General features: G+C 40.8%; 1 protein-coding gene across 6 annotated transcripts in view; it reads right to left on the bottom strand.

The window, feature by feature from the left end:
• Nucleotides 1–599: 599 nt before the first annotated feature.
• Nucleotides 600–25,711, bottom strand: part of LOC131249287 (uncharacterized) — a 36,537-nt gene continuing 11,425 nt past the window's right edge. For 3 of the 6 annotated variants that reach the window (XM_058249942.1, XM_058249941.1, XM_058249943.1), the window contains 4 exons: nt 6,123–6,286; nt 5,281–5,539; nt 4,609–4,747; nt 4,003–4,505 (listed from right to left, as the gene is read on the bottom strand). In XM_058249942.1, the coding sequence (XP_058105925.1) occupies nt 4,640–4,747; nt 5,281–5,539; nt 6,123–6,286 (531 nt within the window). In that variant the 3' untranslated portion in view covers nt 4,003–4,505; nt 4,609–4,639. Of the gene's footprint in view, nt 734–4,002; nt 4,748–5,280; nt 5,540–6,122; nt 6,287–25,711 lie in introns of those variants that run through there. The other 3 variants (XM_058249946.1, XM_058249945.1, XM_058249944.1) reach the window with 3 other exon arrangements.

Below are 25,711 nucleotides of genomic sequence, written 5' to 3'. Positions count from 1 at the left end.
CTTTTGAAACAGGATTTTTATAAAACACAAGCAGTTTTGAACAATTTCTCCCCCCAAGGGGTTCTCAACATTAACATCTGAAATGATTTCCAATATTGGTAAGAGTATTTGGGTCATTAAAAGCATGAATAAAAAATAGAGCAGTCAAAAGCTAAGTGAGGCCCATTGTGATGTTTATGCAAATCCCCTATTCATCTCATCTGTTTTGCCAGCTCATGTTAGAACATGAGACTAAAAATGAGGTGAATCCAAAACTCAAGTGGGCCATGTAACAGAAAGAAGTGAGGATTGAACATCTGCTGTTGAAACATTCGTGGGGCCACAGAAGTTTTGTATCAGGGATGACATATAAACATCAAAGTGGAGCCGAGAAGGTTTCAATGGTAGGCATTTCCCTCCCCAATGTGTTTCCAGTTCATCCTTGTGGGAATGACCTTATGAATAGTTTGGATGACATATAAACATCAAGGTGGACTCAGAAGGTTTCAATGGTAGGCATTTCCCTCCCTAAATTTTCCTGTCATATGTCCCGCTTAGAGTTTTGCATCCACCTCAATTTTGGGCTGATGTCCTAAAATGAGCTGAGACATCATGGTGGGCCCCATATAGCTTCCGAATGCAGGGTTGTAGGCAATCCGCATACTTTTTGTCACTTCAAAAAGTCCTCCAGCACCTACTCTCTACCCATGATTCTCCGGCTGCCTACTTTCTCTGGTCTCTCTGTTCCTCCTCTCTACATACAGGTAAGTGAAAATTTTAAAAATACCATTAAGAAAAATTAAATATTATAGAAACCATTTAAAGAAAATTATATGAGAAAAGCCCTCTTGTACTCTGTATCTTTTGTTGGATAATCTGTGATTAACTAGCCCATCTTTTTGCCCATTACGGCAGTGTAATCCTTGTAACACACCCATAGTGCAATTTGACGTATACATACAGGCACAAACAGGCATTACATTAAAAAAATGCATTTCATTAAAATCATATAAACGTATTTTGCACAATAGCACGATAGGCCGGAAAGAGGTTGTGGGACTTGGAGTTTCCAAATAAAAATTGGAAGAGAACATTGCCGCACAAAAGGAAAAACAGACCGGAGAAATGCTAACTAATGACAATTGAGCCCTAGAAATGCACTCATCCTAACAGATATTTTATGTGAATGTGTCATCATTACAGTTTTACAATGTTTGTTTATACACGTAGTTCGGCAGTCAAATGCAAGTGGAATACAAGACAGGTATTGTGGTGGAAATTCCCTATCCAAACACATACACCAGTACGTTTTACCACAGTGATTTAACATTTTTCTTATTAATTTGCAATTACAATAAAAGTATCATCATTGTAAGTTTACTATACTTGTCCAAACATGGAAATCATCAGTCAAATTACCTGATTTTCACGTGACAGGTATTGTAATTTGTAATCATTACATTTTATATTACAGTTGGGTGTGATCAATCCAAACACGCCCTAAACAGAGAGTATCACAAAAAGAAACCATGGTACATCTTTGAATTATTTCTTAACATGGTTTTGAAAATCAGTTATGATATACTGTGCACCATAACCATATTGGCCATGCCATTAGCATGGTTTTAAAAATTGGTTATGATATGACAGTAACAGCCATAAGGGTTAGAGCTGGTGTTGTGGCAGCTGCATTTGGGGAGGCAGATATTAGTCTGGTGCAATTTGGTAGGGTGTTTTTGCTGTTTCATGTGCAGGGGTGGCCTGATTGTCAGGTATTCCGCAGCATGTGCAAGTCTAGGGGAGTAGTCTTTTGCTGGTCTGAAAAAGTTTGGAATTCTCTGCTGTTGGGCCTTTAGCAGTAATTTGCTGCCCCAAGGGAAGATGCTTGTGTGGGTTAGGGTAGTATTTATCATTTGTAGAGAGGCCATTTTTCTGAGGCTATGTTTTTCTTGTAAATTTTTTTATGGGACGCATAGCAGTGATACACCCATGTCTTTTTGTGATGCCTGCCTGAATGTTTGTACAGTGAAAGAAAGTCAAATCATAACCATATTGGCCACCCCCATTAGGTAATACAGGGGTGAACAGGTCCACTACACATTGCTGGATGCATCCCATACCACCACTAATATGGGGCTGATATGGGCAACACAAGCTAGATACAACCAGAAAGCGCCCATTTAGAAGGGAAAAAAAAAATTGAAAAATTTCTCTAAGTTTCTCACTGAGTTTTTCAGTCATTGATTTTAATCATAGAGGAAGCTTAAAAACTAATTTTATGCTGAATGATGCCTGAATTGCTTAAAATAATGTTTGATTTGTGATCAACTAGGGCTTATTTAGTTGAAGAGGGTAGTTTATGGAAGGGAGAGGAAGCTTAAAAACTCATTTTATGCTGAATGATGCCCAATTTGCTTAAAATAACGTTTGATTTGTGATCAATGGGGGCTTATTTGGTTGAAGAGGGTAGTTTATGGAGGCCTGGAGGGAGATGGTGGATAGGAAATATGGGATTGAAGAAGTGGGATGGACCACCTGGGCCTCATCTTTGTACAAGTCCTTGTTTGTTTGGAAATCAGTGGCATCATTAAAAGGTAAGGTTTGGGAAGGGATAGGCTTATCATGAGGAAATGGGCTAAAGGTAAGGTTTTGAGAGGATATATGGGTGGGAGAACAGAAATTATGTGAGGTTTCCCCTAGGTTAGCAAGATTATCAGTAGAGGCAAATGTATGGGTGGCAAATTGTTTTAGTATGCAAGGTCAGGAATTTGTTTGGTCCCCATAATTTAGAAGGAATTTAGACGATGATGAGGTTGAGGAGTTCATTAATTTGCAAAAGTTGCTCTCCAAGGTTCATCCAGTGTTAAGTGAGCCGGATTCGTTGGTTTGGAGGAATGATAAGGAAATTCTCAGTTAAATCTTTCTTCAAGAAGCTTAGTGGCAGCAGAATTAGTGATGGAATTAGTCAAGGCTACTTATGTTTGGCGATATGGGGCTCTGCAAAAGGTTGCTGCTTTGGCAATGGTTAATGGGTTGCAACGAAGGACTAACAGTGGATAATCTTCAAAAGAGAATTCTTTCGAATATCTATTTGATGTGCCTCCAAGATGTAGAATCAATAGATCATTTATTTATTCATTGCTCTTTTGCAAGAGTTCTATGGGAAGGTGTTTTCAAGTTGTTCGATATAGCATGGGTATCAACGGTTTCCATCGCTCAGCTTTTATTCATGTGGCACGGTGTCGTTTGCAATTGTGTTTGCTTGCAGGGATTTGGGTATTATGGTTAGAAAGGAATAGAATCAAGTGGGGTGGGTTTCAGAAGTATTTAATAGGGCTAAATCCAATGTAATGGAATGGGGGATTGTGTCTAAGGCAGTTGAGAAGTTCCCTGAAAGTTGGCCTGAGTTCTAATGTTGTCGGTGTTTTGTATATATTTGTAAATTTTGGCTAGGCCGCTCATTAATAAATATTTCAATGTTAAAAAATAAATAAAATTGTTTGACTTCTAGCAGATCAAGCCAAAAGACAACATTCTTATCAAAGAAAGGTTTGATACACACTGACAACATGTTAAAAAATTAAAAAAGGACTTATTTCACATTTTCCTATTTTCCTGAGATATTTTCAGAATCTTCTAATTTTTGTGCTAGGCTGATACTGTTATTTAAAAACGTGATTTCTTAAGCATGATATTGAAATTGGACCCAAATACAAACTGATCCAACCCAGTCATGTGTTTAGCATGGATTTTAGACTCTGCAGCACAGGTTGATTAGTTCAGTTTCCAGTCAAGGTCCGACTCAAGCCTAGTTGAGGGGTGTACCGGTCTGATTTGCCGAGTCGACAGTGACTTGGGGGGCAGGAGGAGACATTGTGTCATGGGTTTATAAACTATAGAATTTATATATTTGAAGGATCATGTAATTCTTCTGTATGACTTCCTCTCTGGGGACAACCAAACACCAATACAACAGAAACTCAAAATTGAAGAGAGAGAACCAGAAAATGTAAACAGTACAGATTAACCAGAAATTCTTGCCATCTTAAATAGATAGAACCATATGATATGAACATGGTGCGTCTTTCCATTTTAAATAAAGAGAAACACAAAAAATATATATAGACATGGTATACAAGTTAATAAACCAAAAGGGATTTTGGCATGACAATAACTTATAAAAGCCATCCAACCTTTCCACATCCTTCAAAGCTTAGTCACTGGTAATCTTTTAAGCACTCTACATCTTCCCCACAATCTCCTTTATTCCTAATTACCTCTACAGTTTACTAGTGAGTCCCGGCCTTGCGCAAAATTGCCTTTCAAGCTACATGTAGCCATATTGATGTACGAGAAAGAAACGCAAAAAACGAAGAAAAAAAATTCGGAGAGAACTTTTCAGATGGCTGTACAACGCAGCTGACCTTCTCGAGATCCATCCATCCGCCAAACTTGAAAACCCATGTCCCAAAAACAGAAACCAATGCTTCTCTACTTATTACAAAGTCTACATGATCCTTTGGAAACTGCCAAAATTCGATATGTTATGGATATTTTATCTGCACTTGCCAAGAAAATGGTGTATGCCTAAACGATCATTTGGGGAAAAAAAGAAGGAAAAGTGATTACCCGCTTGCAGAACTTCCTGAAACAGCATAAATTACTTCTTCAGGCTGTGGCTTGAAAGGACTTTCTTCCCATAAGGGCTGCTCCGGAGTGCTGGAACATGGGGCCTGATGGCCTCCACAAAAGCCGCATGAATAGCACCCTGCTCCACAGTAGAATAGTGACAAGGTTACAATCAAGAAAGAAAGGAAAAAAGAAGAAGAAGAAGAAGATGACGATGATGACGAAGAAAAGAAGCAAAGATAACCATATAATGACATTACGGAAGTGGATGGACCGGAAGGAACAGCACTGCTATGAGTATTAAAATCCTACTCTCCCTTGGCGTGCCAATGTAGCAGTATGAGATCTGGGTCATTCATTAGGTGGGCCACACTGGCGGCATGGCTCCAAAATCAGGCAAGTCCAGTAAAAAAGTTGGGTCATGTGTATGCTAAGAATGTGGAATGCTGGTTAATTTTTTTTAAACCTCATTTTTTTTCCGTACTTGTGCGGCCCACCTTTTGCTGGGACCCTGACTGATTTTTCAGGCCACAGCACATCCATGGTGTGTCCGACCTGATGAACAGCCTGTATCTCGTACGCATTCTGTGTTAGGCACATGCAGGGCGAGTAGGATCTAGAATTTACTCTCACAAGTAGCCATCACATTTCTATTGGGAAGAGGAATTGGACCTTGGATTCAGCAAGTGCTGACTGAACAACGTAGTTGCCGTATGGGTCCTGCAAGATTTGTCCTAGCCGAGAATTATTAATGAGTTCGTGAATGATACGAGTGAGCCGTTCCTCTCCAGCAGATTTCAGGCATTTCTCGACCACATTGCTGCTATATTTCTGCATGGAGAGATACCCAAAGCTACCCTCCAGTTGGTCCAGCACATTCGCCGTGGCCCATGGAATCCCTTGATCAATGATATATTGCACTACGTAATTCCTGCAAAACACAGCCTATTTAAGCATTTCACAACCTTCAAGTTCCAACAAGGCAAAGAAAAAAAAGAAGGAAAGAAAGAAAAAAGAATGCAGTTAATATTAAATTCCATTCTTGATTTTCTAGTATAGGAAAAAAGAGATACCTTCATATTAAGAGCACGTGTTTACTACATCTAGTCATCCACGAGTATGGGTGGGATATAAGAGAATCTAAAAGGAATTAGCGGGCCTTGATTTGCCTGTTTCGTAGAAGTGGGGACCATGGGTCAGTGATCCAGAAGATTGATGTGATCGGCCCCACTTTGGATAAAGAATTATGCAAAAGTCATCCAGATTGGAAGTGCCAAACCGTCCAATATTCTACCTTTTTCATCAATCATGTGTACGTAGGGCAGTGATTGAGGGCTAGGATCTTCCAATCTGGAAGATTAGCAGGGCATCCCCAATTGGGATCTATTAGATGAACAGTCTGGATTGCTGAACCATGGACCCCACTTGCACAGAATGGGTGTGTTAGATGTATCAGGACCCAACAATAAATAATAACCCTAGTTAAAATAATGGCAAAGGGAAGATAACAGTACCCATATGGATCCTGAGATAAGGCAAGAGCATTAGAAGTAATCTCAGACATCAAAAGGTGCTTCGGTTCGCCATCTGAATGCTGGAGGCACTTCTGCAGTACACAGCATCCATGGCGGTCGGTTGCGAGCTCAACACAATGAGCAGTTGCGGCTTCAAAGAGGAACTGAAAAGGAATACGATACTTTTGTCAATATTAGATAAAATGAAGTACTGAAAGTGTTTTACTACTGTTGATCGAGATGTGTAATATTCATTGTAGTAGCTTATCATCTTGTCGGGAGATTTAGAATATTAAAGTTTGGAGATGTTTCAGTGCTCTCAGAGCACTATAAGTTATAGTGGCCCTAGCTGCATTGGGACACTTCAACAGTCCAATTGATTGATTTAGACTGTTCATTAGGTATCATACACATTCATGGGCTACCATGCAAATATCACAACTGATTTTATCTGTCAATATGGATGGTCAAGATCATTTGTATAAAATAGGTAAAACCAACAATTGGATCCATCTACTTGATAGTTCCCATCATCGATTGCTTATGATTCTAACAAACTGCTTCTGTTAGGCAATCCTAACCACTCCATCCATCGGTTGGAAAAAGAATGGTAAAAAAATAGGGCCGGATCTGGGATTGACTTGTTTGTCCTGTCAGTCTTACTTTCGCATGGTAGCCCTTGAAATATGTTCTAGACTGAACGAATAATTTAGATCGATATGTTGATCTGTCCAGGTTACCTGATGCAACTAGGAGTGGTATTACTTGTGCTCTGAGAGCATTTCTCTTTAAGATTTTAGAAAGTAATGATAGATTTTATGCATTGTACGATGGCTTGTTGGTCATTTTATCTTTTACATTATTTGATGCAAGGGCATATTGTCCTTTTCCTGTTGTATTGTATTTAGCCTATGATATATATATATATATATATATATATATATATATATATAGAGAGAGAGAGAGAGAGAGAGAGAGAGAGAGATTTTCTCCTACGATCTGGTTCTAATGAGAACCGGTGAGAACCCTTTGAGAACTCATCCCACGTGATGTGTGCACGATATCCAATCCATTGAATAGACACATCAGCTCATGATTGGCACAGCAGGCACATGCTCGCAATCCAGGAGTACGCCAAAGGCTTAACTGTGCACAACACATCTGGTTCTAATGACCGTATTCTACGATTAGAGCCAGAGATGGGGGAGGTAAAATGGCTGAAGAGTGTCCATCAGCCTAGCAAAAGAGGAAATTTTCTATTCATTCAGATTGCGGTGAAGGACAAAAGGACTTTCCTCCCAATCCTCTGGAAAACCCAATTCACCATCACCCTTTTAGTAGCCATCTGATAAAAAGAAAGGAATTTTTCTAAGAGGAGGATATCGTCACACCATAGATCTTCCCAAAATCGGATGCTAGCACCTGAACCCCCTTTGAACCGGAAGAAGGATGCACAAAAATCCTTTTCCCAACAAATTGCTTGTCAAATTGGAGAAATGTGGTTGCTCGAGGCATCCTTAACCTCGTAACTAAAAGCACGGACACTCCTCATTCCCCATCTTCCACCATTTACCTAGCAAGGCCCAGACCCCTGCTCCTAATGGGTTAGCACACCTCTTCCCAAGCCACCAACTGATATTTCCGAGCTCCTTACCAATCATTCCACAAAAAAAAAAGTTTTTTTTGGATTGCTTTGATCCTAGCCGCCGCTTACATTTGCAAGAGACAAAGAACCACTGACCTCTTCCTTTATCTTTCTAAATCAGCAGGCTCTCAGACAGTACTATGAGGTTTTGATGTTATTGGAAATCTCTATATTCTAGACTCAACTTACCTTCGAGGGGAATTTAGCTTCAAGTTAAAACAGAAATTGGCACTCAAAAAGACATTGAAAGACCGTCACCTTTCTTCAGTCAAAGCCACAGCCCAAATGTTATAGCTACATCAACTCGAAATGAAAGGATCTAGGGCCCCACTAATTAAAGGCTGCTAACGGAAGAATGATCTTCTGATCAGAAACTCTCTTCAGCAGAGCCTTTCGACCAAACTTTTCATAACGCTTCCTCCAAAGAAGCCAAAATAGAAACCAGTCTAATTTACACATCACTCGATCCACCTGCTCATCAGACCAAGTGTATCTGGATCCTTGTAAGGGGAGATCGATTAGGGTCCATCTATCCACAAATTCACTGAAGCCTCTCATACTAGAAGTGATACTCGAGCTCCCCAACGTACCATGCACAAAAAGAATGACGTTAAGCTATAGTATGAAGTGTGAAGCGAAGAGGCAACAAATTAGGGTGCAAGAGCAGGGAAGCATCTCTTTTAAAATGCAAACAAGTAGGTGGGAAGCTGGAGTGGGGAAGTGTCTCTTTCAAAATGTAAACAAGTATAGGTGGGTATCAGGAGTGGGAGCAGCACCTAGCTAGAAGGATCCTGCAACTAAGCATTAAGTATCCCCTAAAAAAATAATAAAATAAAACAAAAAATAAACCTGAAAAATCCACCCACCACGGCATTTCCCACAAACCTAAAGTTTCCCCAAGCTCTTCTCAAGTCATTTGGAACATAAAAGCATAAATCAATGAAAGACCCCATGACCCCATGAATCCCCTCCAACCACCAACTGAAACAAAATGTGGAGGAACCGCATCCCTATAATAGAGGACCTCTTAGTAAGGGAGGATGAATACCAGACATGAGAATCTCATCAAACCTGCCTCAACCTTTATGCTTTCCCACTCAAAATTTGAGCTCCAATAGATCTCCTTGATATCAGACATATGACAACTCTTTCTTTGCTTCTTGAATCGCAACCACATCTCATAGTTCGATTGAATAAGCTCCTTAATTGCTATACTCTTTACATCACATCCTTATGTTCTATGTCAGAATCTTCATTCGCAGAACAACAGCTAGGTTTTTCCCATCCCCAGCACAATCCTTTCTTGTGGACGATTATTGTAGTTGATGGACAATTTCAAATTCTGAAGCTCACACACCCTTTAACTTCCTAACTGGCAATTTAGAACATCCATTCACATGCTGAATTTTTACCGCTTCAATACAACACAGGATAATCTTGAAATTTTCCTCCTCCCCTTCTAATACCCACTTCGATCATCTTTGCTAGATTTTTCAGCTTCCTTTTGGCCTATCAGGTGTTAGCCCCTCACAGTGAAGGAATCGAGCCAACCACGGAGACAAATGTTGCTTCTGCTTTGGAGTTCTGCACCCAAACTGGACCGAATGCAAGAACAATGATCCACTAGAATGCCTAGCAACCCCCACCTCACACCGTAAGCTCCTATCACCATACTCCTCTGCAAAGACATACTTGCTACCCAAATGACCATTGCAATTCTAGATCTCAACTGACATAGAAAACTCCAACACACCCCACATGCATATCAACATCGATGAGAGCTCCTGGGGCCACCACATCTCAGACGAGACGGATATTGATGAACGCACCATCTTAAACAAGCACCTGGGCAAGACGATCACCAGATAGGGAATCGTCAAAAGCATAGAATGGGCTAGACTCCCGGAACAAAGTCCAATAAGTTGCTCGTTACCCCTAAGTTGAAGAGATTAGCGGGAGGGGTACCCAAAATGATGTAAAATCTAGGTTGGATAGGGAAAGGATGGTTTTTCCCTCCACACAAGGCAATGTCTTCTCAGGACATTAATTCCTCTATTGATGAAAATTCAAGAGCCCTCTTAGTGTTACATATGCCCCCAACTTATGCCAGTTCGGGGTATGAAACGCCCTCATTGAGACACTTGTTCCAATGATTTGAAGTAGCAACTGTTATTTTAGACCACCCCATCACATCAATTGCCTTCTTAGACCCTTTTCAACTAGAGACAACCATCTATCCTGAATGGCTATTCAAGACAATCCACAATTGATGTTGAACTCTTATCGACTCAAACGAATTTGAAGGTAGATGAAATTGGGTCTCCACCTCAATTGCATACTCCATGTGATCCACTCCATGACATAGGACAACTAACCGCTTGTTCTAAAAGCTTGAACCGATAGAGCGTGACAAATCAATTCCTTTATGTCGTAACCCACGCCCTACATCCCATGGTTAGGTCCTCGACCGAACCCCCATAGTGGGCCCCACATCACATGAGTTCTGCCCCACACGGGTTGCCCACCTTGAGTGTGCTCCCACATCCCAAAAGCCATCCCACTCGAGCTCAGTGTGAAAATTCTCCCGCATTAATCACCCCTGGTGAGGAGTCTCGAACACGAGACCTCCTGCTCTGATACCACTTTGACGCGGGACAACTAACCATTTGCTCTAAAAGCTCGAACTGATAGAGCGTGGTGAATCAATCCCTTTATCTCATAGCCCAGGCCCCACATCCCATGGTTAGGTCATTGGCCGAACCCCCTTCGTGAGCCCCACATCACATGGGTTCCGCCTCACACGGGCCACCCACCCCGAGTGTGCCCTCGCATCCCACATGCCACCTTACTCGAGCCTAGTGTGAAAATGCCCCTGCATTACTCCACCTCATAGATCCTCCGTTGGGTCAAGCTAGCATCTCAAAATACACGTCATTCTATTGTCCATGTCATCACGGCTCCCCTTTGTGCCACAGGAGCACCCAATAGCCAAACCGCTCTCAACACGAACCACGTCAACACCTTTCTCATTGCAACTACCTCATGTCGCCATTACCAAAGTATTATTACCATCCCCTCTCAACCAATTGATTTTGGTGCACTCCGCTGAGGAAAAAGGGTCAAAATTGGGTCCAATCTCGTTAGAAAATCCATAGGATACATGTATTAGTTCTAATGAAGAACAGAGGTTCCAAAAAAATACACAATAAAGCTCCACAATCTTCCACATCACCACCTCCTGTCTAACTAACACCTTGGCTCTTGCGAACATAATCCAAGCCTTATCCCAATTACTTGGGGTCGTCTACATGAATCCTGGCCATTCCGCTCTATCAAGGACCACCTTGGCTCTTGCAAACATGAAGAAAGATTTCTCCACGAACATCTTGTCAATCTTGATAACCTTCCCAAATCAAGAAATGATCTCAATAATGACAGATTGACTACAAGCATGGATTGGGATACCAAAAAAATCTAAAATATGTTCCCCTAATAGTTGCAATGTCAGGGAGTGCATTTCAACTTTGTCTAAAGACAACCTCCTATGTAGAGAGTAATCTGAAGAAAATGCAGGCATCTCCTCCCAGGTCCTAAACAAGAGGAAGATTGATGGCGATATTCTTGCAATTGAGATTTTAGAGGCTCCAAACAACGAATCCCTTAGGCTATCAACCACTTCCAAAATATAGACTCCATCCTTAAGCGGTTGTTTGACTACAGATAAGACTAGCTTCTGCACCCTCTTAGCAATGACGTATTGGACCCGAACCACATCTTCCTCTCTAAAGCAAGTTGAAAAACATAAAGGTTCATTGTAATTGACTTATACATGTTTCCTCGTTGTTTCGTCTTTATTTTTTAATTGTATGACGGCCTGGTACATTTGTTGATGGATACAATTAAAAGGGGTTTTCCACTTTGAAGAGTTGTTGTATCCAGTGTTTGAAGCATCAATATCGCTATAGCCTACAAGTTTCGCTGGCCGGGGATATGGAAACAATATCGATATTGCTGATAATAGCTCCGATAACCATAAATGCGGGGAAGCATTTGGGTAACGTGGGGAAAACGGTGCAATTTTTAAGTGAAACTTCAAGAGAGGCTAAAATACACACATTGGCATATTTAGGAATTAAAAAATTGCAAAAAGAATGCATATCATATATAATAAGTTTCCATTTAACGGGAGCCTAAATGCATGCACTATCGTAAGAAATCAGCCCAACCATCCGATCAATCCCATCTATCCATCCAACCATGCAACCTTCCAACCAAACATCCATTAATCTTTCAGAATATCAACAACACATGATATTTTGCCAAGAAATCTTCGACAACTGGAGAGGAAATGAAAGACCGCGGTCTCAATATTCCCCATGTTGCGATAACGATATATTATGTTTGACAATTTGAACACTATATACAACCATGCACCCATTAAAAAAAATCAAAATGAAAATTTTTTAATACACAAATTTTTGTGATATCAATACATTGGTAATATTATCGAAATATCACCGATAAACAGGCGATACAAGCGACACCTGCAATTTATGTAGTTGAAACTATTGGCAATAGAAGCAACACTTGGAATTTACATGGTTGAAAATATTGGCAATACATTGGTGATACATTGATACTTAGCGATACATCGCCAACACTTGGAATTTTTTATACTACTAGTGTTGTCGGCATTGTCAAGCTGGAGATACGGATAATAATGGGAGTATTTCGATAATATCAAGGATACTCCAAATAATGGTTGTATCTGTCTTGGAGGTAGAAGCATGCTAATCAAGGCTTGCCCCTAGTTAGGATGTCTACCTACTTCATGACTCCATATCCATAAGTTTAATAGGCAAGGACTTTGGAAGGATAAAAAAGCCAACGTGTAAGGTTTTGTAAGGAAAAAATGGTTGTCTAAAAGATATTCGATGCTAGAATGGTTGGCAAGGTTATAAGGTCTATAGCTTTGGGCGCAATCACTAGAATAGGGTAGAGTTTAGGTAGGGCATTAGGAAAAGTATGACGAGATAATGCTCAGAAATTACCCGAGTGAAAATTGTACAAGACAACTATCAGATTGACCATGCCATACAACACAGTGTTGACAATTAGAAGGAAGCATGAGCAAAGGTTTGAATGTTGTACAGAAAAGGACGTTGAGATGAATGTGCAGGAAGATTGGGAAGAATAGCAATAAGAATGAAATTGTCCAAAGGTAGTATCCTAGTAGTCTTGATAAGAGATAATATGATGGAGAGCAAATCGAGATAGTTTGGTCATGTGCAAATGCAATAGACTAGAGAAGGCTTGAAAAAGTAGAGGTGTTGATTAGGGATGAAGGGCCTGAAAAAGGATAAAAGGAAGACCTTGAAGGACTTTGATCAATGTGGTGACAAGGATTATGAAGGTTGTTCACATGATGAGGATAGGGCCTTTGGTAGGATTGATTGGTGAAACAAGATTCATAAAGCAGACCCCAAATAGATGGGACAAGGCTACAATAATGGATTAAGAAAAACTTGGTATGGTTGATTTTATGACTCAACTTTAGAACATTTTCTTTTTTGAATGGCAAATCAACTTTAGAACAGTCATCTAATTTCTTATGTTGGTTAGGCCACAACAAGTAAAGAGGGATTCAGTAGACATAATTCTGAATGGGAGGGCAATGTTGTGGTTGAGAAGGTACTTACAGAATGATGAATTGAGCCATTGGTGATGTTAAGCATATAGAATTCATGATTCAGTTGGTACATACAGATATGAGATAATATTTGACTAGTACAAGTACATAATCAGACACCATGAACCCAAGTCATATAGTTCAGAAATAACCAATGCAAGAAGTATCTTTTTTATTCACCACTCAATCAGTCCAATAAAAAGGTGACCAGAACGTGAACATGCAAACACATCAAGCCTATGACACCTGAAATCACGATTTTCACTAAATACCAAAGAAAAATTATTCACGACCCAATTGAACTGCATCGCTATCAAAGCTAGCAAAGTTGCTGTGGTGTATCATTATTCAACACCTTGTTTTATATTGTTTGACATGGTGCTGGTTCTACCGATGTTTACAACTCTCGATGAGGGCCTATGGTTGGGACTTTTGCCCATTCTCATAAAATGCTTGGTTTCTATGGTGATTTTGCAACGCTGGGGTGAGTTGGAGAGCAGGTCTCTAACAGGTTGGAAGAAACTTTCTTAAAGGTTACTGAAATAATTGAAAGATCAATTGAATCGACAAAAGAAATAAATATAAAAACTCAAAGATCTATTGTTTCTCAGGTATATAGAATACTTTCCCAGTATGGGTGGATGATTTGTTTAAATATTCAATAGAAAACGCTATTGGAGGGGTCATTCCCTCTAGTTCTGTATAGTGGTAGAAAGTGCTATTAGGGCAGGGGGATTGGAGTTCAAATCAAACCGAATAGCGCCTCAATAAACTAAGTCAGCTGATCTTTGAGAGAATTCTAGGATTGTCATTTGTCAATGGACAAGGGGCTGCTTAAGGCAAAATCCAAATTTTGAACAGGGCTCATCAAACAGGCCTAACCCAAACAATTCAAGATCCAGCCAAAACCAACCTGGGCTTGGCCCATTTATTGCCCTAGAGATCAAGGTATTCAAAATCAGTTACGTAACAGCTGTAACGGTCATTACATAATGGTAACAGTCATAACCGTTACGCGTTACGGGGTCAAAACGGCCGTTACATAAAAAACAGGCTGTAAAGGCCTTGTAACGGCCCCGTAACGGTCCTGTAACACTTTTTTTTCCAAAAAAATAAAGAAAAGGGGCATAATGGCCGAAACGGGGGCCGTAACGGCCCGTATCATAATGGTAACGGTGGTGGCCGTTACGGCCACTGTTACTGTTTTGGAACACCTTGCTAGAGATCTTGTTAGAGACGAATATAAGATGTTAGGAGACATATGCAAGCCCATTTGGTTCTAAAGGTTTTAACGAACCCTCAGAAAGTGTATCGTGATGATGTGACAATACTTGTATGACAATATCTTTCTCTTAATAAAATCTTGTAAGTTAAAACTTTGATCCCCCATCTTCCCTCAATGCTCATTGGAAAGAAAATGTTCCAACCCTTTCGTGAGGTGACATGTTTAGCCATTTCCTAATCATCATAATCATGGCCTCGTCCCAGCTATTGGAATCAACTTTACAATCTTATTTCGCCAATCATTCCTATCGAAGACACTATACTAAGTGAACAAGCCTTCCAATGCCTTCTCACTACATCAACAAGCCAGTTCAGATCTTCATCTCATCCTCTTTTCAGGCCCTCCAACCATAATCTGTTTGACTCTTTGCCAGATCCATCTCTAGCCTTCAATACCGCACGACCAAACCATCTCAATCAACTATCCATTTTTTCTTATAGGGATTACCACTAGGTTGCTTTGGATGACCTCACTCTTAGTTCTGTCCTTCTAGTCTTGCCACAGATCCATCTCAACATCTTTATCTCTACCTTAGTCAAACCCTGCATGTCTTACCTTCTAGCTGCCAAACACTTCGCCCCATATAGCATAGCAGGACAGATGGTTGTTACATAAGATCTCCTTAGGTTGTCTGGGCATCTAGCAATCACACAACACTTTAGAGGCACATTTCCACTTCATCAACCTAGCTCTAATTATATTGAAAACATCCTTATCAACCTCCCCATCCTTTTGAATAATTAAGCCAACGAAATGAAACAAATCAGTCTGAGGAACCTCTTGACCACTATATTAACTAAAGCCACCCTCTTACAACTATTTGTACTAAAGTTGCATTCCAAATACTCTTGCTTCTATTAGTTTTTAAACTGCTAGACTCTAGAGCTTTCCTCCAAAACTCTATCAACATTCGTCCCTCTCTAGTCTTGCAGACCAACACCATGTCATCCAAGAAAACATACACCAAGGGACCTCATCCTAAATACTGGTGGTAATCCATCTATAACAAGTGCAAAAAAATATGCACTTAATAACCACATAATGAAGACCCACCACTACCAGAACTCATTATTCTCACAGAGGCCATTCTCACTCTTGCAACAGTACCCTCATGCAAGTCTTTAATGATATCAGTAAATCCTCCTGGGCGTTTACTAATCACCCATCCATTTGTACACTATCCTATGCTTCTCCAAATCTATAAAAACCATGGGTAGATTCTTCTATTTTCTCTCTTCTATTCAACCAATTGCCCATGTAGAAAAATGGGCTTTCAATCCATCATTGATCTTCCTAACATGAAGCCGAATTGATTTCTTACATCCATGTTTATTGTTGTAGTCTTGTTCCTAGAGCTCATAACACAACTCATAAGTTTGATCCCCATATAGTTGGTGCAACTTATGCATCTCTTTAGTTCTTGTAAATAGGTAGCAGAATGCTTATCCTCCACTCATCTAGCATTTCTATCATCCATACTAAAAGTATTTCTACTTACATTAACACCTCCCTCCGCCCCCCCCCCCCCCAAGGTCTAAGGCCCCTTCTAATTCTATTTGTAACCGCATCTTCATTCCAGTCCAAAAGTAGTCTCTCCATCTCTCCCCAAACCCATTCCTTCTCGCCAACACCTTCTAAGTGTCACTATGCATCTAATGTAGTTTATGTTTTGACATCTCCTCTCCCTCAATTTTAGAAGCTTGTAGATATCTCTCCCTTTTCAGTGCTTAACCTATCATACAATTAATCATATGTTTCATACTTGACATTACTGCTTCCTTCGCTTCCTTTCCTAATCATTACAAAGATTTGTGTTGGACCATCTACATTCTTCACACTTCAAAAAGAAATTCTAAGGTGGCATCAAATAAGAGGTAGAGATACAACTTACAAGAAGAGCACTGACTATAGATGATGAGAAGCTCAGTTAGTGTTGGTCACACCTCGATAGAGGTGCTGTGCCTAGATGTAGGTTGTCTCTGGTATGATAGGTGGGCTCACCTGCCTAAAATTCTAGGTATTTGCCTAAGAAGCTTTGCAAGGCCTAGAAACTGGCCAGACAGTAGGTGCTTGCTCATTAACAGTGATAACTTCAACATCAAGAGGGTTACAATAGTCATTGCTCATTAGTAATTTTCCATTAGATAATGGAAAGGAAAGTTGTTGTAGATTTGTCTATATTTTCTTGCATGTAACTCATGTTGGCAAATTTAGGAGAGATGATTTACTCCTAATGGTGAATGTATATATGCATATGAACATTTTTTGAGAGAGATTTAAGGGTTTTTTTTTTTTTTGGAAGGTTAACTGATCTTTTATTAATAAAGCTACCAAGGAAAATGCCAAGGTAGAAAGAATACAATCCTAAATTTACATCCCAAAAAGGAACTCAAGCTTACAAATATCCACAATCTGCAAAGCAGAAGCCAACTCTGCTACTTCCCTCTTGATCTTAATAGAACCCCCATGGCTCCTTTTCTGTTTTGAAAACAAAAACTATTCTTCTTCCCCCATATATTCCATAGCACCACCAACAAAACGAGACACCATATCGCTCTCTCCTCCTTTCCCATCCTTTCTCCATGCGATGCCCATAGCATTTCTTTAACAGTCTCCGGCATCACACAACTGATATTAAAATCCTTAGGAATTCCTCCCATACCTTACATGCAAAAGAACAGTGAATAAGAAGATGATCAATTGTCCCTTCGTCTTTCATCCACATAGCGCAGATATTCGGTATAATCATAGATCTCTTTTGGAGGTTATCTATGGTGAGGATTCTCTGTCTTCCCACCAGCCATATGAAAGCCGCCACCTCAGGATGAGCTTGATACTGCCAAAATATGATTCGGAACCTGTTGATCGAGCGAAAACACTGGCTCATATGGTTTCACTGAATTACCGATAACGAAAATAAGCATGCTCCGAGCTGTCTCTAATACTGACCATTGCATCATGAAGTAGGACTGCTCCAAAAAAAGTCCCAATGGGTTGGCATGTCATATCATTGAGTCCTTGTGTGAGATCTGGTGGTAATGCTGCAAATGCTTAAGTAATCAAGTGATGTCATCTACCTCCTCCTCCAGTAAGGCCCTGAGAGGCTGAGACAAGGAGGTCACCACGCTCTATGATCTACACATTGCGAATAACAGCAAGCCACTGTTATTTTCTTGTCTGTAGCCAACCGAGCTGGTCTTGGAAACTATGGCTCTCAATGGTCTATCTGCGCACCACACATCTTCCCATAATCTAATGTCATTCCGCGCCCCCCACCCCCCCCCCCGGCCGCGGCGGCAATCACTTCCGTCCACAACCTCCTCTTCCGAACCTCCATGGCCACCAAGTGAAAAGGAGGAAAAGAAACAGAAAGATGATGATCTGTGATCATTTCTCCCAATACAATAAGGACTGAGCTCCAAGAAGCATCAAAGAGATCATAAGAACAATTTACAAAGGTCTTCAACGACTTGGCCTAAGCAACCACATTTATACCAGCTTTTGAAAAGAAAATATGAAGTGCAACCACATTCATACTAACTTCTGTAAATTTACAAGATATGGAGTGCAAGATGCCAACATCCCACTCAATCCCTCCATACACCATACCCAAGCCTAATTTGAGCAAAAGCTGCCATTTAAAAACATCAACACAGAAGCAAGAACCTACTGTGTTCACCATGGGTACAAAATCTCAACTTTAGACATTTGGGACACTATATGATTCCTTGATGAGAAAATATATTCAATAGTGCTGAATAAAAGCGTGATCTAACCAAGGTATTAAAAAACGGTTATGTAAACGGCAGTGATGTGAACAGTTACGTGTTACAAGGCCATTGCCGTTATTGAATACCTTGGATATAACAGCAAATTTTTTTTTTTTGAAAGGGAAAGAATCATATTAAAAGGAACCCAAAGGCAAAAAATACAACAGAAACGTGTAACTGTTCACATCATCACCTCAGATCATTGTCCCATCCTCCTCTCCTTCTCGATTGATGATTGGGGCCCCAAACCTTTCAAGTTCAATCCAGCCTAGTTGCTTGTCGACGGCTTTAAACAATTAGTCAGGAATTGGTGGGCCTCTTCCCAGCCTGACGGCTTTGCTGGGCATCGCATTCTGTGTAAACTCCGCTGCCTCAAGGAAAATTTAAAATGCTGGAGCCATGATCATCTACATCAGAGGGACCACAAGACTGAAGCTTTATTCTCTGAATTAAAATCGCTGGACAATAACTTTGAAGGGGGTGACCCCCCCTGGAGGCTTTAACTAGACGTATCCAGATTATCCAGTCCATCTCAGCCAGAATCTGGGAGGATGATATCTCTTGGAAGCTCAAATCCAGATCCAAGTGGATAGCTGAGGGAGATACGAACTCAAGGTTTTTCCACAAAATAGCCAACATGCGAGCCCGAATGAAAGCCATCCACAGCATAACTGTCGAAGGTAGGCAGACTGATGATAAAACTGAAATCTCTGAAGCAGCGGTTAATCATTTCAGAGCTCTCCTCTCTTCGGAAGGTTGGGACAGGCCTCGTTTGGATGGAATACACTTCCAATCTCTTTCTGTGACTGAAGCCGATCGGTTGGAATCCGCTTTTTCTCTAGACGAAATCAAAGCTGCCATAGATGCTATGGATGGGGATAAATCCCCTGGGCCAGACGGCTTTCCCATGAGTTTCTTCCATGCCTTCTAGGACATTCTGCAATCGGATGTGGCCGCTTTCTTCAACGCGTTTCATGCTAGGGGAAAACTATCTAAGGGCATGGGAGCTTCCTTTATCGCTCTCATTCCGAAAATGCCAGGGGTAAATTCTTTTTCCGACTTCCGTCCAATCGGTCTAATTGGCAGTCTTTACAAAATTCTGGCAAAAGTCTTCTCCATTAGGCTCGCCTTTGTGATGGATAAGCCTATCTCCAAGCACCAGCATGCTTTCATTAAGGGAAGACAGATAGTGGATGCTGCTCTCGTAGCCAATGAAATCCTGCACACCTGTCATACTTCTCTGATCAAATCAGTCTTCTGCAAGCTAGATATTGAAAAGGCCTACGACCATGTCGATTGGAATTTCCTATATTACATGCTCTCCCCTATGGGTTTCGGCCAAAAATGGAGGAGGTGGATGAAGGCATGCGTCGAATCCCCCCACTTCTCCGTTCTCCTAAATGGTACCCCCAAAGGTTTTTTCCCCAGCTTCAAGGGATTGCGTCAGGGTGACCCCCTCTCGCCCCTCCTCTTCCTTTTCATTTCAGAAGCCCTTTCCCAGATGCTGCTTATGGGCCAGAATGCTGGCCTGTTTAGAGGCATTTCTATGCCGGGCGTCCCTTTGCTGATCACTCATATTCAATTTGCGGACGACACGTTAATCTCTGTCGAAGCGGATTCTGAAGCTTATCTTAACCTCCTCACTACGTTGCGATGTTTTGAGGCTGCCTCCGGTCAGCGCGTCAATATGGCCAAGTTGAAAATATTTGGGATACACATTACCGATCATGAATTGCTCTATTTCGCTCATACATTTGGCTATTCTACTACTTCTTTGCCAACCTTCTTTGTTGGTTTACCGCTGGTTATTGCTTCTCCCCCCCTATCCATGTGAGATAGGGTGGTGGAAAATTTTCAAAAATCTCTGGGTACTTGGAAATGCCGGTATTTGTCTTTAGGGGGGAGACTCACGCTCATTAAAGCTGCTTTACCTAATATGCCGATTTATTTTATGTCCATCTTCCTCTGCCCCCCTTCGATTTGGCATCGGATCGACAACCTGAGGAGAGATTTTCTGTGGACCGGAAAGGAAAATCAGTCAAAATTTCACCTTCTCGATTGGCAAGAGGTTTGCTCTCATTTCAGAGACGAAGGGGCCAGTGTTAAAAATCTGAAGATCATGAACAAGGCTCTGCTCGGTAAGTGGACCTAGAGACTTGGTTCCGAACCAGATGCTTTATGGAACTTTGTCATAAAAGGGAAATATGGCTTCTCCCCGGGAGGTTGGTGGACTAGGGACTCCTCAGCCTATAGAGCTTCGCGTATTTGGAAGGGAATTCTTCGTTGCAAAAATCCGGTGTTGGAGAACATTTCTTTTCAATTAGGAGATGGCACAACCATTCGGTTTTGGGAAGACCACTGGATTGGGGACAGTTGTTTGAAAGAGCGCTTCCCCTCTATTTACAGTATTGCTACTCTGAAGGACAAGCCCATTAATAGCTTCTTTTCTCGGACTGGAAATGCCATTGTCTGGGACGTCACCTGCCATAGAAATCTTCTCGACTGGGAGGTCCCCCTCTTCGCTGACCTTTTGGATGTTTTATCCAGAGCCTCCCTGTCCTCCTCTGACCAGGATTCCATAATATGGACCAAGGACAAATCTTCCCAATTTTCAGTTAAATCCCTCTATTCCACTCTCCTCCGACCTCCCCCCTCTACAGCTATGGCCTTCGCCCCTATCTGGAAATGCCCCGCCCCACCCAAATACATCTGCTTCACTTGGCTGGCTTCTAGAAATCGCATTCTCACTATAGACAATCTTATGAAGCAGGGTATGCAGTTTGCCAACATTTGCCTTTGCTGCATGGCCTGTGATGAATCGGTCGACCATCTTCTCGTGCATTGCCCATTAGTTTCTCACATCCGTTCGGATTTCTTCCTTCGGTTCGGCGTCAGCGACTGTGTGCTTGCCTCCGCGTCCTCCCTTCTCGATTTTTGGTATGGTTTCAAGATGGGTAAAATTAAATCCAAAGTCTGGAGAATGGCTATTATGGCAATCTGGTGGACAGTTTAGAGGGAGCGTAATGACAGGAGTTTCAACAATGTGCAGGCTTCAGCTCACTCAGTTGGATCGAGAGCGAAGAAGCTTCTTATCGAACGGGCCTCCATCGTGCCCTCTCTGAATTCCTTCGACTTTCTCTTTTTAGGTTTCTAGTTTTTGTTTTGTTTTTGCGTGTTTTTTTGTTGCTGCTTTCTCAGCAGCTCCTCCTGTTTTGTTCCTCCTTCTTTTAATGCAATTTCGTTACTTTTTAAAAAATTAAAAAAAAAAATAAAAAAACAATAGAAAGGAAAAGGGAAAAAAAAAAAACAGACTAGAGAAGGAACCAAATGAAAAGACAAATCAATGAAGATCCCAATCCCTATCTAGGGAAAACGTCTTAGAAACAATTGCCGGAAGATCTCCCCAGATAGTCCAAAAGGTTGCAAGCAAAAATAGCCTCCACTTCCTTCTGAAGCTTCCCACTAGCATGCCATCGTGCCAGGACTAAAAAAGGCCTTCCATAGAACTAGGAAGCATTAAAATGAGAGGTGATTCAAAGTCAATGAGCTCTCAAAATGGGATAGGCAACATCACCTCAGTACTAGATGGATACATCATGGGTCAGATTTTAGGATCCAGACCATTTATTCAGGTATCTCAGATACCAGCATACCTATGGACAGCCCTAGGAAGAACAACAGAATGATGCTGACAAACTACCTCCGAGAATACCACAACACCGAGGATTCCCATGGATAGATCAACCAAATTAAGCTTCTATCCTCCCAAAGAAGTACACTTCCATGTTGGCTGGCACATCACTTTACCTTCTTTACTATTAATCACCACATCGAACAGGAGTAAAGAACCGAAAAATGCACTCTGGAATTCGGCTCCAAGGGAAGCCCACTTAATGATACTAATGACCTTCTCTGCCACTTTATGAGTTGACAAGTTAATATTGTAAAAAATACAGATATTTTGAGGAAAAAGCCTCAGTTTTAAATAGCTGTGATAAATATCAAGGAGTTTCTATTCCCTATGTTGGAGAACTTTTACTACCAAAAGAATGAAGCAGCAATGGTGCAAGCGTTCCCTATGTTGGAGATGAAGATGATTGAAAGTTTTGGATTTTATTGGCCACATAGATCCAAGCAAATGTTGAACCAATGTTAAAAGATCATGCTGGATGCCAAAATAGCAAGGATATCAGTTCAGGTGAACAAAGCACAAACCAGGTTGGACAAGACCGTTGAGCAAAAAATGACATAAAGTGAGATATAGCATTTATAATGAAGAAAAAACAATAGCAGTGAAAAATAGTATAAATGAAAGTGATGAGAAATTACACAATGCTTGAACCTAAATACTACAATATGCACAGATTTCCAATTTGTAGAAGTTGGTCACATCTCACATATTTTATTGACTGAAGCCAGTGATATGATTAAAACCACTATTGAGGGCCCATGCACCAAAACCTCACATCAAAAGCATTCACTATTTACCCCAAAATAGACGATTAAGAAATAAATTACAACAATGATCCATATCCAAGAAAAAAAGGCCAATGGTTTGGATCACTGAATCATAGCTGCGATTATACAAATTGAAAATCAACCGCAGTATATAACCATTCAGACTGAGCATTGAAAGCTTTTGACTATTACCTATTGATCATGTATTGTTTGAAAGTAACATCGTAAAGTTCTTCATTTTACATTTTTGAATACTTATATTGCAGAGATTATCTCAGAAGTTACAATTGGTGGTTGGTGTTCTCACTCAAACTTTAGCCAGAACTAGTATTGGGTCCCCAAGTGAGGAAAAGATAGATGGCATTTCATATGAACTGCACTAGCATACCTCACACTAGGTAGCTCCCGGGGTTACTTTCGTAAACCAAGAGCCACCTGGGTGGAACTTTCATGAGATCCATCCCATCCATCAGATACGTTGCCTCATGCTGACCATTCAACCCAAATATCATGATGATCCAAAACTCAGGTAGACCACAGAACAGTTGGGATGGAACACCATCATTAGTTTCGTGCACGGCCCACCGTGGTGTTTATATGTCATCCAATCCATTCAACTGATGTGCCTCACCAGGATGAAAGAATTACCCAAAAATCACAGTATTCCAAAATTCAGGTAGGCGCATACCACTTGAATTTAGAGGTTTTAGGTATGGATTTTTTAGGTGGCCCACCTGACCGTTGAATCATCCTGATTTTTGGGATCAAAGCCAAACAAGGGGTGGTGTACCAGATGAATGCTGGATTTTATGCACATTAACTCATTTCTCCCACGTTAGTGAAAGTAACCCTGGTAGGTTCATGGCGCAAGGTACATTTTCCATTTCATATAAACCAGGTCAACCAACAAGTCATACATCAGGTCTAAGAATGAGCATAAAATGTAACTACAGCCTTGTAGACCAGCAAAAGCAAATATATTGCATAAGTTGTACACCACATCCATGAATGAGTGTCATTCAATGTGATTGGATGGCCACAGGAGTTTCATCCTACTCCATGGTTCATGTTTGATAAGAAGGCACATCAAACAACTCATACAAGATTAGGCACCCTTTCTTGATTGAGCTCCCAAGATATGAAATCTTAATTTATTAAGATACTAAACTAGAGAATCTAAGCCCCTTTTATGTAAAAAGGAGCCTTATGCAACATCTAAAACTAATCAATGCGTGACTAAACCCACAACCCAATAACACAATAAGAACACACAAACAAGCTTACATAACAGAGCTTTGAAAATTGTGGAGTCTGTTTTCTCAGAATTTCCCCCCAAACTAATCTAGAGCAGTCTTCGAAATATCGGTATCGCACAATGTATCGCACCCTTGGGATACAGATACGTATCGGTTATCGCACGGGATATATCGTTTGTATCGCATAGTTTATCGCACTGTTTGGGAAATGTGGGGAAACATTGGGAAAATGGTTGAATCTTTTAATGAAACTTTGGGGATTGTTAAAAAAGACCTCCATACACACTTTTAAATCATAAAATCTCAAAAAAGAATGGCACATAATAGGTTTCCTTTGTAGAGGGTCCTAAGCTCTGCGCTGTCCGATTGAACTAAGACAACTATATCCAGTATCCACCCCGTCTATCTATTTTTCTATATCATTTTAGGACATTATGCAAAAAATTAAGCAGATCCAATAATCAGGTAGACCATATCATAGGAAACAATGGTGATTGACCATTAGTGGGCCACTTGAACTTTGGATATGCTTCACTTTTTGGGCTAAAATCATAAAATTATATGATAAAATGGATGGATGGAGCGGATAAAATACATGAATTATAGTGGCCCCACAAAGTTTACTCACTATGGCGTTCCCACCCCACACACGTTGATTTCCTGCGAAAGCCTTTCGCATGGAGTTCCTGCGCTGGGAACCCAGATGGGGCCCACTATGATGTTCGTGAGAAATCCTCCCCTTCCATCAGTTTTGTGAGTTCATTTTAAGACAATATGCCAAAAATGAACCAAGCTTGAGTGGGCCGTGCTAAAGGAAAATGTGGTTAGGGAAGTTCCTACCGTTGAAACCTACCTGAGTTCGACAGTGATGTTTACGTGCCATCCATACCATTAATAACTTCATTCCAACAGGGATGAAATGAAATCACAAATATTAGCATGATTCAAAACTTTCATAGCCCATGAATATTTCAACTGTGGACATTCAATTATCATGTTTTCGGCCCACTTGAGCTTTGGAAACGGTTCATTTTTGGCATCGTGTCCTAAAATAAACTCACAAAACGGATGAACGGATAGGATTTCTCACAAACATCACAATGGGTCCCACCTGAGTTCCCAGCGCAGGAACTTAATGCGAAAGTCTTTCGCAGGAAATGTGCGTCCGTCGCAGGCGCTCCTCCCGCTCAGGTTGTCTGAACGATTCAAAGTGAAATGGGCCCCACAGTAATGTATTTATTATATCCAGTGTTTTCATGCATCTGGAGAGATCATTTTAGATCAAATGAGTAATATCCAAAGCTCAAGTGGACCACACCACAAATAGTTGTGGGGACTGATTCTCACCGTTAAAACATTTGTAGGGCCCACCATAACGCCCACCATAACGTTTATTTTTCATCCAATCCATTCATTAGGTCACACAAATCTGGATAATGAGGAAAAACAAATATCATATCGATCAAAAATTTTGTGACCCCAAAAG

Source organism: Magnolia sinica, chromosome 6 (genome assembly GCF_029962835.1).
Source record: "Magnolia sinica isolate HGM2019 chromosome 6, MsV1, whole genome shotgun sequence".
Lineage (NCBI taxonomy): Eukaryota > Viridiplantae > Streptophyta > Magnoliopsida > Magnoliales > Magnoliaceae > Magnolia > Magnolia sinica.
The sequence above is the reverse complement of the archived record's forward strand: the minus strand, read 5'-3'. Positions and strand labels throughout refer to the sequence as shown.